This window comes from Cicer arietinum, chromosome 2, assembly GCF_000331145.2.
Source record: "Cicer arietinum cultivar CDC Frontier isolate Library 1 chromosome 2, Cicar.CDCFrontier_v2.0, whole genome shotgun sequence".
Taxonomy (NCBI): Eukaryota; Viridiplantae; Streptophyta; class Magnoliopsida; order Fabales; family Fabaceae; genus Cicer; species Cicer arietinum.
In genome coordinates this window covers 50,386,920-50,402,603 of record NC_021161.2, presented here as the reverse complement: position 1 = coordinate 50,402,603, position 15,684 = coordinate 50,386,920, and the positions used below count along the sequence as shown (strand labels likewise).

Sequence of the window (15,684 nt, the reverse complement as noted above, 5' to 3'; positions counted from 1 at the left end):
CTATTTCCCTTGATCTAAGCGACCAGAGCTAGATTCCTTTAAGGCTTAAGCTAAATTCTTTCTTTAAAAAAAAAGTGTATAATTATATTTACATATTGATGATGTGTGCAGAATATTAGTGGATGACATACCCATAAGAGTGATGCATAATACACAAAGCATTTGTGTTGCATTTCCAACAAGACAACCTATGAAATTATATACAATGGAGACTCATGGGCAACCAGATGGGGACAAGTCAAATTTGATTGGTCAAAGGCTCCATTCATAGCAAGTTTTAGAAACTTCAATGCCAATGCATGCATTCCAACTCCAAACTCATCTAATTATCTTGATTTCAATAATGGAAAAAATAAAGGTCTTAATGCCGAAAAAAGGAAGAAGTTTAAAGAGATTTATGCAAAATAAGTTGTTTATGATTATTGTCGTGATTTTAAACGTTATGCTTGTGGTCTTCCTTATTAATGCCGCAAGAATAATCGCTTATTGTCGTGATTCAAAACTTCAAAATTGTTTGTGGCTATATATATATATATAATCATATATGCCACGTGAAGTAAATTTTGGATTTTTTATTTATTTATTATTATTAAAGAATTTTATTATTGTACACATACATAACATATATGTTACCACACATATTATTTAATAATATTATGTAAAATATTTTTATACTATTAATCTCGTGAAGAATCTTTCCAGACATACTCACCATGCCCTCCTTCAAGACTAAAGCTTGTGTAAAATATGAGTACTTTTTACTTATTAACCAAAAAAATTAACGATGCATGATCTGTAATGTAACTCACATACTTTTTACGGTCACTTAATATACTTAACTATCTTTAATAAAAATATCTATCTGTAACGCATCACATGATTTCCCTCCAGCAGCGTTTCAAATTAAAAGCACTTCGTTAATTGTTTATACTTTATGATACCATATAAACAGGAAAAGGGAAACATAAAGGAAACCAACCACACAACACAACAACATAGTCAAGCCAATAACATTGTCCTTAATTATTTTCATTATCCACCGTTCTCTTCAAAACATAGCAACAACCATTCAGCAACCATGCCTACAGTTTCAACAAGAAACAAATCAAAACATGCCAAGAAAAAAAACAGAACTTTGACTCTGCCCAACCAACATTCTTCAGCTACTGTTCAACTCCAAAACCAAGGTAATCATCACTCTCTGCCATCTACCATGCATGCTCATTTCTCACTCACCCCTTTTTGTTGTTTTTTGTGTTTAGTTTACATCCTTGTTTGGTATCCTATGTTTTCATTTAACCAAATATATAAATAACAAAAAGATTTCTTTGACACATGGTTTCCTTATGTTGTAGTTAAAGAGGTTTTTATTTACCTTCAGGTTCTTTTCTATCTGAAAATCATACCAAAATGGAAGGCTATTTCAATGAAACATTGCATGACACACAAAAGGTAGAAAAAGAAGAATCATTAAGTAAAGATAAGGAGGTAGTAGCTGTTGAAGTAGCTTCTGCTGCTGCTGCTGATGATGATGATTGTGGTGGAAAATCCAAGTCTCTCAGTGATACACAAGATGTTGTTAAAATTGATGAACAGGTTGAGAATGCATTGGCCTCAGAAACTGTAGAACTGGAATTGAAGGAAGAGAAAAAGGAAGATTTTATATCACTTGAAGATAATGATGGTTTTTCATCAGTTATGGCTAATCATGTTGTGGAGCAAACTGAATTACCTTCTTCAGAGGACAATAATGAGGGATTAAGGGAAACTGAAGTGGTTGAAGCAATTAAGGACATGACAGGTTCTGAAGAGGAGAAGAATGTTTTGTTTTCAAATGAGGTTAATATTAGTTCTTCTCTGCCTTTAAGTGATGTAGTTTCAAGGGGAGTTTATTTGGAGAAAAGTGGTTCAAAATCTGATGAGGGTGAAAAGGGTAATCCTCCAAAGGGAATTGAACAATCATTGGTGACATCTACATATGAAAAAGTTGAGGAACAATCAGATATTCAAGAGTCATCATCCTATGAAAGTGCTAAGGAGACTCTTCAACCATCTTCAAATTTTCCTGATTCTGAAAGCAATAGTGCTGCTGAGCAAGTCATGATTGAAGAATCTAGAAGCATTGAAAACCCAGAGGTAATTCACACTTTATCATAATTTTCTATACGTGCATGTTTAGATTGGTGGTAGATTTGCCAGAATCGCAGTGTTCCATTGTGATTTTGACATAAGGTAACTTCAGTAAAATCACGGTACTATCATGATTTTGTCAAACTCGCCACAATACGAAACATGCACATGGAAATTTTAGATTGCATTTAGTAAGTGTTATAAAGTTCTAAGATATATAAATATATATAATGATTTTTTTCTTTGTTTTGTGATAGAACATTTTTCCTGTGACTCAAAGGCAACACACCTCTTGGAAGAGTTGCTGTGGACTCTTTGAAATTATGAGGCGTGGTGATAGATAATTCAAGGTGAGTAAACCTTAGTTAAGTATTTTATTTTGACATATACTAACCAGTGTCCTAGTTAAAAATTTCAATAAAATACTACCAGTAAATTTGATGCTGCATGTTTTAATTAATAACTTTCATTATTTGATTTCTTAGTAAGTGTCTAATATGTTCTGATTTCACAAGCTGCAAATATGACTTTAAGTGCTTGGTTTATGATGAGCTGTATTAGTGAGGTTAATTGCAAGGAAGGTGTTGTTAAAGGTGTAAGTGGGCAGGTCGCTCGAGCTGTCCTTTAGATTTGGCCCAAAAGTTAGTTGGGCTGCGACTGGAGGGTGCAGGGAATAATATTGTAATTTGGACTGTAGTATTGAAATACAAGTTATAACTAATTAATAAAAACGAACTGCAACTGTTGTAAAACTGGTAAGTAAAAGAGATATTAAGAGTAGTTTGGGTAGTAGTCTATTTTTTATTTGGCTGAGTTTGGTTCTGTGCACCCTATCAAGAGGTTCAAAAATCTGAAGTGACCTCAGACAAATCATAGTCTTAGGCACTGTGATTAAATTAAACAGTAATGTACAAATGTGAGATATTTGTTTTAACAGTAACAAGTAACTTTCTATAGATGCTCTTGAATAATCAAAAGTCTAAAGTCTAGTCAAATATCAAAGTAATGAGATGATATCTTAAGAAAAATTAGTGAACCAAACTTGTTGGGTCTTACCTCATCATTTATCACATATTTTCCACTAATTGGACTTTTTGAACTTGAATATTGTATTCGGACTGTTTTCTAACATGTAAATTGTTTTGTTTTTCTTCTTTTGTTCAATATTATAGCTGGGAGCTTCACAGGAGGTTGGCCCTTGAGCTAAGGTATATTGAGGCATTGCAATTTGCAAGTCACATGATGTTATGGCACCCTTTTAGAGCAGTTAATTTGTTTTATTTACTTATTTATTTTAGTTGAACTGTCAATTTGTTTTTATATGTATACCTTGATTTTGAGTCTCATATTATGAGGCTTGTTCTCTTACGTTTTCTTGTTGCCATTATAACTGCTTGGTTTGGTTACAGAGCGGGTTAGATTATCCTCTATCAAATTTCAGTTGGCATATTGTAAACTTTCTCGAAAATTATTTAACAATAGCACATTACAAATTACATACGTATTATATTTTAGGAAGTAAGTTCGTGTGTGTTTCTGCATTTTTCCTCTAATTATGATATTTTCAGGACTTTTTTTTTTCTTTTGTTTTCTATCCCTGTGCTTTGAGTCACAAGCTACAAAGTGGAGGGAAAAAACGAGTGAGAGTGCCAATCATACATTGTTCATTTCGTTCTATTGCTTTGAAACTTGTAGAGATAGAAATGTCATGTCACAAAGACAGTCTTACATGCTATGACGTAAAAATCTGAGAATCACACACATTCGAGCAATCTCAGCAGTCCAATATAGATCGAATGACTCATATTTCAACTTAACAAAACAAATACAAAATGCAAAACCGAAGTGTGGATCATCAAGCATTACTGATTTACGATAGTTTAAATGTGAGTTTTGGCTAAATAATGTCAAACTGGTGCCTAGAGCAGTCAGTCTTTTCAACTACAGAACTGTAAGAAAAGCCCCAACAAAAATGTAGTCTAAACTGAGTTTCGGCTCCCAATTTGTCAACTGGTGTAGTAAGTACCATATATCCAGTCCAAAGCTTTTGACAGGGGTCTATCAGTGATCTTCAAATATACAAAGGCCATGTTTGATTTCGTGGAGGAATTTTGTAAAATCATCATAGTTCACCGCAATTTTGTCAAAATAAACTACTGGGGTAAAAAAATAACTAGGCAACCACAACAAACAACTAAAAAGTTAGCAGAAAAGGTTGCAAACCTACTCGGGATCATGGACTTGGTCAGCCAGTCCTATTTAAAGAAAATCAATAGATTTGAGCAATTAGGTTATAGGCAAAACTAGTAATAAAAAGCCTAAAACCCAATCACATTACAGATAGATGCATAAGTGAAGTAAGTCTGACACTACACAAACTTACCTCCACCATTAGATTAATAAGTCAACGCCATTCACTTTAGGTTGGGATACAATTTTCCTAAAATCCAACTAGACTCGTGAACACTCCTAGGTCATAGCCAATTCAGTACAGGAGAGCCACAAATTATATTATTCTTTGGTATGTATAAGACAATAAACTAAAAAAAATTGCAATAATATTAATAATAATAAAATGACATCAAAACTTGTGATTATATTACTGTGATATTATCTAACGAGTTATTATGTCTGTAAACACTAGAATTCGCCCAAGAATTGCGCTCAAAAGCCACCACATATGGTATGGGTGTATATGCATAAACAACTCTTAGGGGAGTCCATTCATATAGGCATGCTCAATAAAATTAAAAGGTTTTATTGTCTTTTTAAATTGCTATTTTAATATATCTTAAATTTTCTATTCATTTGGAGACTGTGACCCTACTAGAGATAGAATAAGCATGGAAATAACCGAGCAAAAACAGAAAAACATCTTTGTCTGACCACAGTCATACAGTTGCACCAAACACATCAACCAACAATAAAATGGCACAGATCATCGCCAAAAGCCAACAACAAACAAATAAATGAATAAATAAATAAATAACATAAAGACAAAAGATAAGAGATATCATATTATATAACCATCGTACACAGATTCACAAGCTAGGTTCTATGTATTCTACATTCAAACAAACACGTGCAGTGAAATTCACCATGGAATGGCTAATGGCACAGAAATTGAACGACTTGACAAAAGGTGATATTATGATCAAGGACAACACACAGAATATCCAATAGTGGTGTTGTTATCCTACAAGCTAGTAAGAATTAAACTTAAACTAAACAAAGATATCAAAATCTCAATTTAACATTCTATTTATTATTTTTCAAATCCAAACTTCCAAGGTAACTATAGTAGACTTGTAATCAGTACAATAAAAACCTAGTAACTGCAGTTAATCAGAGCATTGCTCCAACACACACAATGGTTTTAATCCTTAGAAAATAAGCAACCAACAACCAAACCAGTATGTCAACTTTGACATATATCAAAAAATTAACGGGCTTTAAAAACAAAAGCCAGAGATGCATTATTTTAAGGCAAAACAAAATTGAAGGATATTTGTGGGTAAAAGACCGGCAAATCTAACCTCTACAACCTCCCATTCAAATTCCCCTTCTTCCTCTGTTACTCTTCCATCAAAGAAAAATCACCTCCTTTTTCCACAGTACACATAGATCAAAGCTGCTGCTGCAACAACAGCTACTGTAGATCCTGCTCCCGCTGCTATGATCGGCCACTGCAACTTACAATCATCCTCTTCACCGTGTATGCCATTTAAGTCTCTGTCGACAATCTCAACAGCTTTTTCATTCAGTGATCTGATGATCTTCTCAGCTTCCCCTGCTTCCTCGCGCAATTGAATAATATTCAATTCAAAGGCCTTTGCTTTCTCCTCAGATTCTTTAAGTGCTTTCTCCAAACTTAGTTTTTCCTTATACCATTCCCCTGATTCGTCTTTCTTGTCAGCAGCAACCTTCTCGAATCCCTCAACCTTAAGTCTAAAACCCTCAATTTCCCTATCCTTTTCACCAATCTTATCCCTCAACTCCTCTTCAACCCTAATCCTCTTATTCCTCTCCTCAATTTCCTTCATCTCAAGAACACCAATTTTCTTCTCCAAATCCCTCAACCTCGCCTCACTCTCCAACTTCACCTTCTTCAACTCTTCAACTTCCCTCACCAAATTTTCAACCCTAGACTCTTTCTCTTTCAAAACCACCTTCAATTCATCGGCTTCCTTCTTCATTTCATCCACAGAACTCATATCCGTTATCATATCATGCTGAAGCCTCGCCACTTGCGTCTCAAGGTCCGCCGCCCTGGCTGCAATAACCTCCGCAGCTTTCGCTGAACCCTGCAACCTCTCCACCTCTGCCTGCATCTCTTCGATCTTTTCCCTCATTTCCGCACCGTTGCTCCTCAGTTCCTCGAGTTCCGCCGTCAGCTTATTGATTTGCTCCTTCTTCTCCGCGTTCTCGCTCAGCAATTCGTCTCTCACGCGCTCCAACGCTGAGATCTTCGTCACGGATTCCTCGTGCTGATCCTCTACGCCGTTGGAAACGCCGTCGTCCGCCATAGTTAATTCTGCGAAAAAAAGAAAAAAGGTGCAAAAACCGAAATCTATAAATCAATCCAGTATCAACAAATCGAAATAAAAAATTCAGTGCGGTGTTTGGTGCGAACTTAATTAACATAAAAAATAAATGAAGAAGTTAAAAGCTATTGATCAACGATTCACACAATTTTGAAGTATCAATAATTAATAAATAAATTGATAAATCCTAAAGTCTAAGCAAGTAAAAGAGAAAATAAGAGTAAAGAGCGAGAGAAACCGTGAGAAGAGTGAAGCGTAGTTCGGAGGAGATAGAGTGAAGTGAGAAAATGGAGGATGAATTTTCCAGGGAAATTGAGAGGATTTTCCGGGAAAGTGATAGAGAAAGGAGGACCTTAGAAATGCGCAGGATTAGGGTTTGGTATGAGCGCGTGTGTGCGTGTGAATGAATGTAAAAATATCTTTAGTGTTACCGTTTTTTTTAATAATTTCTTTTCATTTCGCTTTCTAAGAGAAAAAAAAAAAGGCAAAATTCAGAAAAAGAGGATAAAAACCGACGGTACAGATTCGAAATGCTCCACACCGCTAATGGTGATTATTTTTCAATCGGGAATAGGTTACTGCATAGCGGGGTTTTTTTTTCATTTTATTTTGTTCTCAGATATAACAATTCTCACACACATATTTGAGTTTTTAGTTTGGACCAAGGTTCATATTCAGTATAATAATATTAAAAATAATTGTTAATTTATGTGTTACGATTTTTTTTCTCTTGTATAAACTCTTCAAATAGAGATCTTAAAGAATTAATATTTAATTAAATAATTAAATTTGAATAGTTAATAAACTTATTTAAATAAGAATCATTCAAATTAAATTTAAATTTTAACTAGATTTTGAGAAAATTAAAGTTTAAATCTTAATTAAAAAAATTAACTGATTTTATTTATCTTTTGATTAAATTATTAATTACTAGAATTTCATTTTACTACAGCATTAATGTTGTGTACTAAATTTAATGTAATTTTTTTTCGACCAAAAGATATAAAAAATGTAACCTTTTTTACAAGATATAAATGATGTAACTTAGTATATGTTTTTTACCCAATGTTTTATTTAAAGGGATTCTTATTGTATAATTATAATTTGCAATGGTTTGCGATTTTTATTTGGATCAGTTATGAAAGGATCCGAAAATAGTTAACTCAAAATAATATAAGGAAAATTACAAGTCAATAATTTAGTTGAGTTATAATAGTTTTAGGATTTTATATTTCTCACCCCCTCGTATACATCGTTACGTCCAATATATTGCAAAAACTTTATTATCATTTTTTAGAATATATAAAGTAAAAAATTTATACATCCATCTTTTTACTCATATATTTGAAACTTTTTAAAAATTAGATTTAAAAAATTTTCGAAACTTTAGTTGAATATAAAATTTTCAAAATATAAAGTCAGGTTAGATTTTTTAACTATTCAAAAGTTTGAATTTATTTAAAAATTTTTGAAATAAAATTTATCGTATTTGTTAAATATTTTTGAAGCTTTTATGTTTAACAAAAAAAAATTAAATGCACAATTTTAGAACTTTGAAACCTTCAAAGCAGTACATTTTCGAAAACAAAATCTTTGAAATGTAATATAACATTTCAAAACTTTCAATAAAGATAGATGAAAGTTTTGAAAGTTTCAAAAATTTAGAATATTACTCAAATGTTCGAAATGTATATTTTTTTAAATATTGTATTTATAATATAAATATTAATTAAACTTAGTATATTTATTAACTTATATAATTTTTCAAATTAAATTAGGTATGAGTGAAGTTGATGGTGAAGTTTCTGTTATACCGACTATAGATTCTACTAATACATTCAGGATTGAAATCGGATAATCTTAATAATAATTGATATTATTAGTTTTTAATGTATACACATATGTTGATATTTTATTTGAAATATATCTTGTAGATATTTTCTTCTCGATAAGCTATATTCAAATGAGCAAAAACTATTGGAAAATAAAATTGAATAATAATTGTTACCATTAGATCTGATAAAGCTACCAGAAAAAGAGGAAGAAAAGATAAATTTAATTTTGGGATGTGCAAGATATAAAGTAAAATCAAAATCAACAGTAACTTGTTCTCACAATGGCAACTGTTCATTCAAATTCAGATGTATATCGTTGAGTATCACATGATAACGGATATTGAGCACGAGTATAATTCACAATTTTATCAAAGTTGCATCACTTTGTATCAAGAAAATGCATTAAAAAAAATTGATAAACAATTAAAAAGAGTAAAGATGATAGGTATTGACAAAGCAAAAAATATGGTTGCTCAATCAGAACAACTCATGGATTATCTTGTGTTTGTGAGTTGGCATATTTGGAGATATCATGTGCTTTCATCCTTTTAGATATCATTCATGCTTTTTAGAGAAAATTAAGCATGGATCATAAATTGGACCATGAAGAATCTTTATCACAATATGACTTCTTAGAAGAGTGGGAGACAATGAAAGCATACAAAAAGACATTAAATATTGTTGGTCAAAAGATATTCAGGACAAAAAGTGTGTGAATTTGTATTTCCACATATAACAACAATGTGTCCACCACCTCATAAAGTGAAAACCAAATGAGCTACTAAAAATAATAAAAGGAGAAAATAGTTTGACACTCCTTGTGATCCTTCATATTGAGAATATGTTGATCCTTCTCAAGAATCTGCAAAGCAATCATCTCAAGAATAAGCAAAACAACCATCTAAGAAATATTTTCCTACTTTTATTTATCAGTATATCGATGACATATTAGATGTTCTATCTGATGGAAAATATGGTTATCGCACAATTGCAACATTATTAGGTCGAAGTGAAAAATCTTGGCCTTTAGTTCGAACACATTTAGAAAAAAGATATCAATCTACATCAAAATCTTTACTCCAACGTTTTCTATGACAATGTTGAAAAAGTGTGGAACTCATTAAAGATATCTAGTTTTGGTGCTCAAGAAAAAGAAAAACGGATGACTATATCAAGAAAAGTGGATGACTATATCAGAGATGAATTACGTGATAGCTATTATGTCGTTTTGGTGTCATTGTCCCATAATTTAAATATGACATTATTTCCACTGAATGAACCACTATAAAGGGATTGTTCTCGTAATTCTTTAATAGCAATTTAATTTGTCAACGAAGACCACTAGGTAAAGATAAAATTATGATAAACTAATTTTTAATACTTTATTGTGTAGATAAAATTGAAGTTGGGTTGTCCTTTGCAACCTACCTCATATAAATGAGAGAATTTTGCAATGATGGTGCGAAGACATGAGAAATAGCTTATGCATTACGTCTCAAGTATTGGAAGCACATAGATTCAATATTTATCAAATGTTCCTGTGTTTCATTAAATGAGGATTAATTTGTATGTGTAAAGCTTTATGTTGTTGTTTTTTTATATAAATAAAGTAATAGTTGCATAATTGAAAAAATAAAAAATAAAAAAATAAACATATACTATAACGAGAATTATGTTCATGCGAAATATATTCATCAAACAAAATACATATTAAGACAATCTATTAATGGTCTTCCTGAAATATGCAAAGTAACTCACTTGGTATTACATAAGCTTCACCATCTGGATTTATCATTTGTATGGCCATCTATAAAGCTCAAACGCTCTAGTGTCTTGTGAAGAAGATCGACTAGCTTGTGCAGAAGATGATGCAACATGTGGAGCATCAGAGATGATTATAGGATGTCAAACATTTAAGTACCAAGCAAAAAAGTTCTCATAGAACTCGTCAAGGAATGTCACTACAAGCGAGAGACTTTAAATGGTCATCATATATGCTCTTAAAGAATAATACACTAAATTCGACCAAATTATCGAAGATATCGCTTCGGTAGATATGAATCTGAAACTCCACCCCAACAAAGGTAGATAGAGAATATCATCGTTGATTCAAAAGGATGATTGACTCGATCGTCATTGTATAGGATAAACACAACATCCACAAGCAACCTACCTTCGACACCATGTTTTGCAGTCCACCTACAAGTTCTTGAAGTATGTTGAGGAACCCTTTCATTGTCACCCCACTTACAGATGTTTGGAAAGTGCCCGTAAATCTAGCAGTACACAAAAACTAAAAAACAATTTAATAAATTAAAAATACAACTTAATAAATTAATAACTCAATTTAATATGAATCATATACTTGTAACAGAGTCATATATCCTCTCAACTTTCTAGTTTCATGAATAGTTGCATCTCCCAAGTTATCATATATCACAATCAATGCAGTTGTACCCCATGCATAGTTCCAACGACACTCTAAATTAGTGAACAAGCTAATATACTTCGTCTCGATGCGAGTATGAGTCTTGCTAGCGAAAACAGTGATTCCAACTAAGTGCAAAATATATGTTCTTGTAGCACACTCAAATCGGTTAGTTTGAATGAAACTTTTGTATATATCACGCAACCACTGTAGTCTATATTGACACATTTGTTAAATTTTATGTCAATAGAGGCTTCTTCCATTGTTGTTCCCAGCAGTTCATGTGTAGCAATCAAAGGATTATTAGTATACTGAAAAACCTACCACATAGAGGAATTGACAAAAGAGTCGTGACATCGTCTATGTGGTAGGTTTTTCACATCGTCTATGGTCTCATATCTATCTATGTAATGATCATCTCTCTAAATGGCATGTGAAATGAGTTGGTCTCTTTATGCCAACTTTCTACATAGATAGATATGAGACCATCGTCAATCATCATCAAATAAGCTAAAGACAAGTGTATCAATCTAAAATTTTGAATCTAATGTTGTACAATATATTGGTACTTCACTAAATTTCTTTAGTTTCAAACTATGTGTGATCACCTTCAACTGATCGCGATCCTAAAAAACATAACAATAAAATAATGTACCAAATTTTATTACAAAAATATACTATATATAATATACTTATTCTTAATTAAAAAAATTAATTAATTAAAATATACCTCTATTTCCCTTATCATCGGAGTCACATGGTGTTCATATTGTGTCAACACCGATGTAAACAAATATCCTTCAGAGAATCTACATTGTTGGACGTACTCTTCAATTGTCTGCTCATCAAGTTCATTCATCTCTTTATTAATTTGCTTTGTAAATTTTCTTCTTATAATAATAATCAAAATGTAATTAAAGCAGATACATACTAACAAACTATTTGTTTAGTTGACAACAACTATTGTAGATGTATATATATATAAAGCAAAATTGTATGATAAGTGATTCAACGTATATTTAAAGTTTTACATTGATCAATTATATATTTTTTAATATAAAAAGTATTTATTTTATCTTTCTAAATAATAACAACTATTTATATTATAATATTGAAAAACTTACAACATGGAGGAATTGACAAAAGAGTCGTCACATCGTCCAATGTAATGGTCATCTCTCCAAATGGTATGTGAAACGAGTTGGTCTCTCTATGTCACCTTTCTATATAGATAATTATGAGACCATCGACGACCATCTTCGATCATCATCATATAAGCTGAAGACAAGTGTACCAATCCATATTTTTGAATCTAATGTTGTACAATATATTAGTACTTCAGTAAATTTCTTTAGTTTTAAACCGTGTGTGATCACCTTCAACAGACCACAATCCTACAAGTAATTAAAAAACATAACAATAAAATAATGTATTAAATTTTATCACAAAAATATACTATATATAAAATACTTATTCTTAATTAAAAAATTAATTAATTAAAATATACATCTCTTTCTCATATCATCAGAGCCACATGGTGTTCGTATTGTGTCAACATTGATGTGAGCAAAGATCTTCCAGATAATCCACGTTGTTGGATCTACTCTTTGATTGTTTACTCATCAGGTTTCTCATAGTCCATCTGTTCAGGCTCTTGAACATCCTCATGAAGTTCGTGATACCTAAAACCAAACATACGACGATGTTGATGAGGTAGACGGTTAACTTTATTCATTTGTCGATAAAATACATTCGGTGGAACTCTTTCACCTATATTGCATATGATAGTGCAAATAATTTATTCGTCTGCGCCTCAACTCCTAACCACTATAAAACTAACATGTCAATAATTTGTATTAAAAAAATATTTTTGAAAATTATGAATCAATCGGAACTTTCAAAAAAAAATTGAAAGTTTCATTTAATTTCAAAGTTTCAAAAGTTTTAAATAAAATTGAAATTTTCATTTGATTCTTGAATTTCTTATTTCGGAAGTTTCAAATTGCTCAAAAATTTCGAAAATGATTGAATCAACTATTTTAGAAGTTTCGTATTGTTGAATATTTTCGAAAATATTTTAAAAAGTTGGAAATTACGTTTCAAATGTTTCAAATCAATCAAGAAATTAAAAAAATTATAACTTACTTGTGAAGTAACAATGTCGATTTATAAGGAAGGGGTGTTTGAATTGTAAATGTACCTTTTAAAAATTCCTGTTAAAACTTAAGAAAAATAACTCAAGATTGATATTGGTTATGAAAACAGAAAAACGGAGAACGTTCTTGGTTTTTATCAAAAACATAGAACGTTCCTTGATTAGTTTAAAACAGAAAATCAGTTTGTGTTTTATCTTAGTTAATCAATTAAGTTTAACAAACAAAGAGATAGAATAGAGAATACCACACAAAGATATATCTTGGTTCACCCAACTTGGGTTACGTCCAGTCCTCACACTGTGAGTTTTTCCACTAAGTGTTTAAAACAAATATCCTTCTTGACTTTACAGCACCTAGTCTAGATCACCTTTGATCTGTTTCAATCTCTATTACTTTCCACCCATAAAGTAACATCAGCACCTATCTAACTTTGATAGGATTCAATACAATCTAAAGAAACTCTTATAGTTTGAGTTTTTACAATAAGATTGTTTTTTGATAGAATTTGAGATATCTCAACTTTTGTTTGAGATTTGATTCTTTAACAAGAATTCAGTAATGATCAAGCAACCTGATATGAGACTATAGAACTGCTTCTTCTTTGCGAAATTTGAGAACTTCAAGTATGTGTATGTGATTGATTTGTGGGATTTTACAGCACTTGAATTTCTTGTTTTATTCCTAGATATTGGCCTTCTATTTATAGACTTTAGACGCATTTAATGAAGGTCAAAAAGAGTTGTTGGTAGTGCTATGTATTTTTGACTGAAACCAATATTTCAGAATAAAATTAATCCAGCCTTGAATTGATTTAAAATTGCTTTGACTATTCTGTTACAGCTTTTGAATCAGTTTTGTCTTCTAGTTAAAAAGCCTTTGAAGCTTCTTCCTTAATCTTGGATGATACAGTTTCGATTTTGAGTCTTGAATGTAGCCAAGAGAAGTTTGGAGAAATATTATAAGCCATTGCAGAAGAAAACAGACTGCTGCTGGAGTTATGCAGGAAACGGAGATTGATTATCAATCTGGATCTGTCATTTTGATCTTTCTGGAGATTTGATGATCGATATGGAGTTCCTGTTTTGATCATTATGGATGTCCTTTGTAATGTCTTATCATATATCAAGGTTGATCAAACTTTCTTCACAATTTGACTTTTAGAGTTCCAAAACTGTTTTATTTTGACTGTTTCGAGTCCTTTTATTTTAGTGATCTGATATCCTGTTTGAGCTGGGATGAATCCTAATTGTTTCTTGCCATGTTCTGATCTTATTTTAATGAAATTTCGAGGCATAATCTTTGTTAAAGAGGTGGAGAATGATTGGTCAATATGTTGTGATGAACATTCTTTGAAACTGGAGATCATTCTCTGTTTTTATGCAGAATGTTCTCATTGTTGTCTTTTCTGCTTTGTTTGATTATGTTCTTAATTAAATTCACTCAAAATCACAAGTTAAATTAACATAACATTTTAGAATCATAATTAACTTTCTTAATTAACCTTTGTTTATTTTTATCAAAACTTTAAATATGGAGTTTGTCTCAACAACTTGTGCTTCGGGAGTTTTGAAAGTTTAGAAATGCTGGGAAAATTTGCCAATTTTTTTTTTTAATTTCGAATATGTGAGTGGAAAGTAGAATGAAAAAAAAAATCAGTTTTATATATAGTAAAATAGTCTTTTTAAAAGTATTGGAGGGTGAAAGGTATAGATGAAAGTGGGAAGTAGAAAACTATCATTTTGGTTTTATTTTAATTAAATGGTGTAAGCCCATTTAGTGGGCTTATAATAATGATTTTAGGCCTTTTAGCTATATGGACATTTTTCCTATAAATACTCTAGTAAGGACCTCATTTAAAGGAACTTTGAAAGATAAGTAGAGTTTATCGCTAATAAGAATAATGAGAGTGATAAAGTCTCCTCTTTGATTATTAGATTAGAATCCTAAATGAATCTTATAATAAATTATATTCTACTGTGATGATTTCTCATTGGTTTATTAATCATCTTAAGTTGTAGATCATTATCAACTTAATCTATGTTTGCTTTCATTGTTTTCTCTTTTTATTTTGATACTTTGTTTCAAAAACCATTTGATTATATCTTCAATCTCATGCAGAACATTGCAAATCCACGTTAGGTTATGATGTGAACACCGTTAATAGTAATATAATGTAACAATATTCTTTTCTCTTTTAAATTTATCCAGTTATCGGGTTACTGCACTTTCAAAAGAGAGAATAAATTGTTTTGCATCTAATAGAAGATATATTCAAAAAGAAAACCATACTTTTCTTATGGTCACACCCGCCATCCTTTCAACTTGTAACCCGAAAAAATATCGAACACTCCATCAGACAAAAATGGATTGCTATCAACAAACTGCTATTTCATTTGGATTGATCAACTTTTTTTTTTTTTGTAAAAATATATTTTTAACTAATAATTGAGTTTTTTTTTTAGTTTATTATTTAACTAAAACTTTGATCAAAGACTTAAAAAAAAAAACTTTAACTAAAGAGAAATTTCACCAATCACGGCAGATAAAAAAACATGATTGGAAGGAGAAATTCCAATAATAATGATAAATCA

General features: G+C 31.2%; 2 protein-coding genes across 3 annotated transcripts; one reads left to right on the top strand and one right to left on the bottom strand.

Annotated features, from left to right (window-relative positions):
* The first annotated feature begins 970 nt into the window (after window positions 1-970).
* On the top strand, window positions 971-3,626 carry LOC101512376 (uncharacterized). Of its 2 annotated transcripts, none has more exons than XM_004491289.4 (4): window positions 971-1,187; window positions 1,382-2,136; window positions 2,388-2,480; window positions 3,303-3,626. In XM_004491289.4, the coding sequence occupies exons 1-3, from the start codon at window positions 1,079-1,081 to the stop codon at window positions 2,472-2,474; spliced, it is 951 nt and encodes a 316-aa protein (XP_004491346.1). In that variant the 5' UTR covers window positions 971-1,078; the 3' UTR covers window positions 2,475-2,480; window positions 3,303-3,626. The 2 variants fall into 2 exon arrangements, with proteins under 2 accessions (XP_004491346.1, XP_073221174.1); XM_073365073.1 differs by having other exon boundaries at window positions 1,043-1,187; window positions 1,356-2,136.
* Window positions 3,627-5,367: 1,741 nt separating this feature from the next.
* Window positions 5,368-7,096, bottom strand: LOC101512047 (peroxisomal and mitochondrial division factor 2-like). The gene is made up of 2 exons (XM_004491288.4): window positions 6,913-7,096; window positions 5,368-6,664 (listed from the first exon to the last, which is right to left on the bottom strand). The coding sequence occupies exon 2, from the start codon at window positions 6,654-6,656 to the stop codon at window positions 5,727-5,729; it is 930 nt and encodes a 309-aa protein (XP_004491345.1). The 5' UTR covers window positions 6,657-6,664; window positions 6,913-7,096; the 3' UTR covers window positions 5,368-5,726.
* Window positions 7,097-15,684: the final 8,588 nt, after the last annotated feature.

Bases quoted from the DNA above. Each gene is read 5' to 3' on its own strand.
- LOC101512376 (XM_004491289.4), top strand. From the start codon at position 1,079: ATGCCTACAGTTTCAACAAGAAACAAATCAAAACATGCCAAGAAAAAA. The intron at 1,188-1,381 runs GTAATCATCACT...ATTTACCTTCAG, and splicing joins TGTTCAACTCCAAAACCAAG to GTTCTTTTCTATCTGAAAAT. The intron at 2,137-2,387 runs GTAATTCACACT...GTTTTGTGATAG, and splicing joins GAAGCATTGAAAACCCAGAG to AACATTTTTCCTGTGACTCA.
- LOC101512047 (XM_004491288.4), bottom strand. From the start codon at position 6,656: ATGGCGGACGACGGCGTTTCCAACGGCGTAGAGGATCAGCACGAGGAA.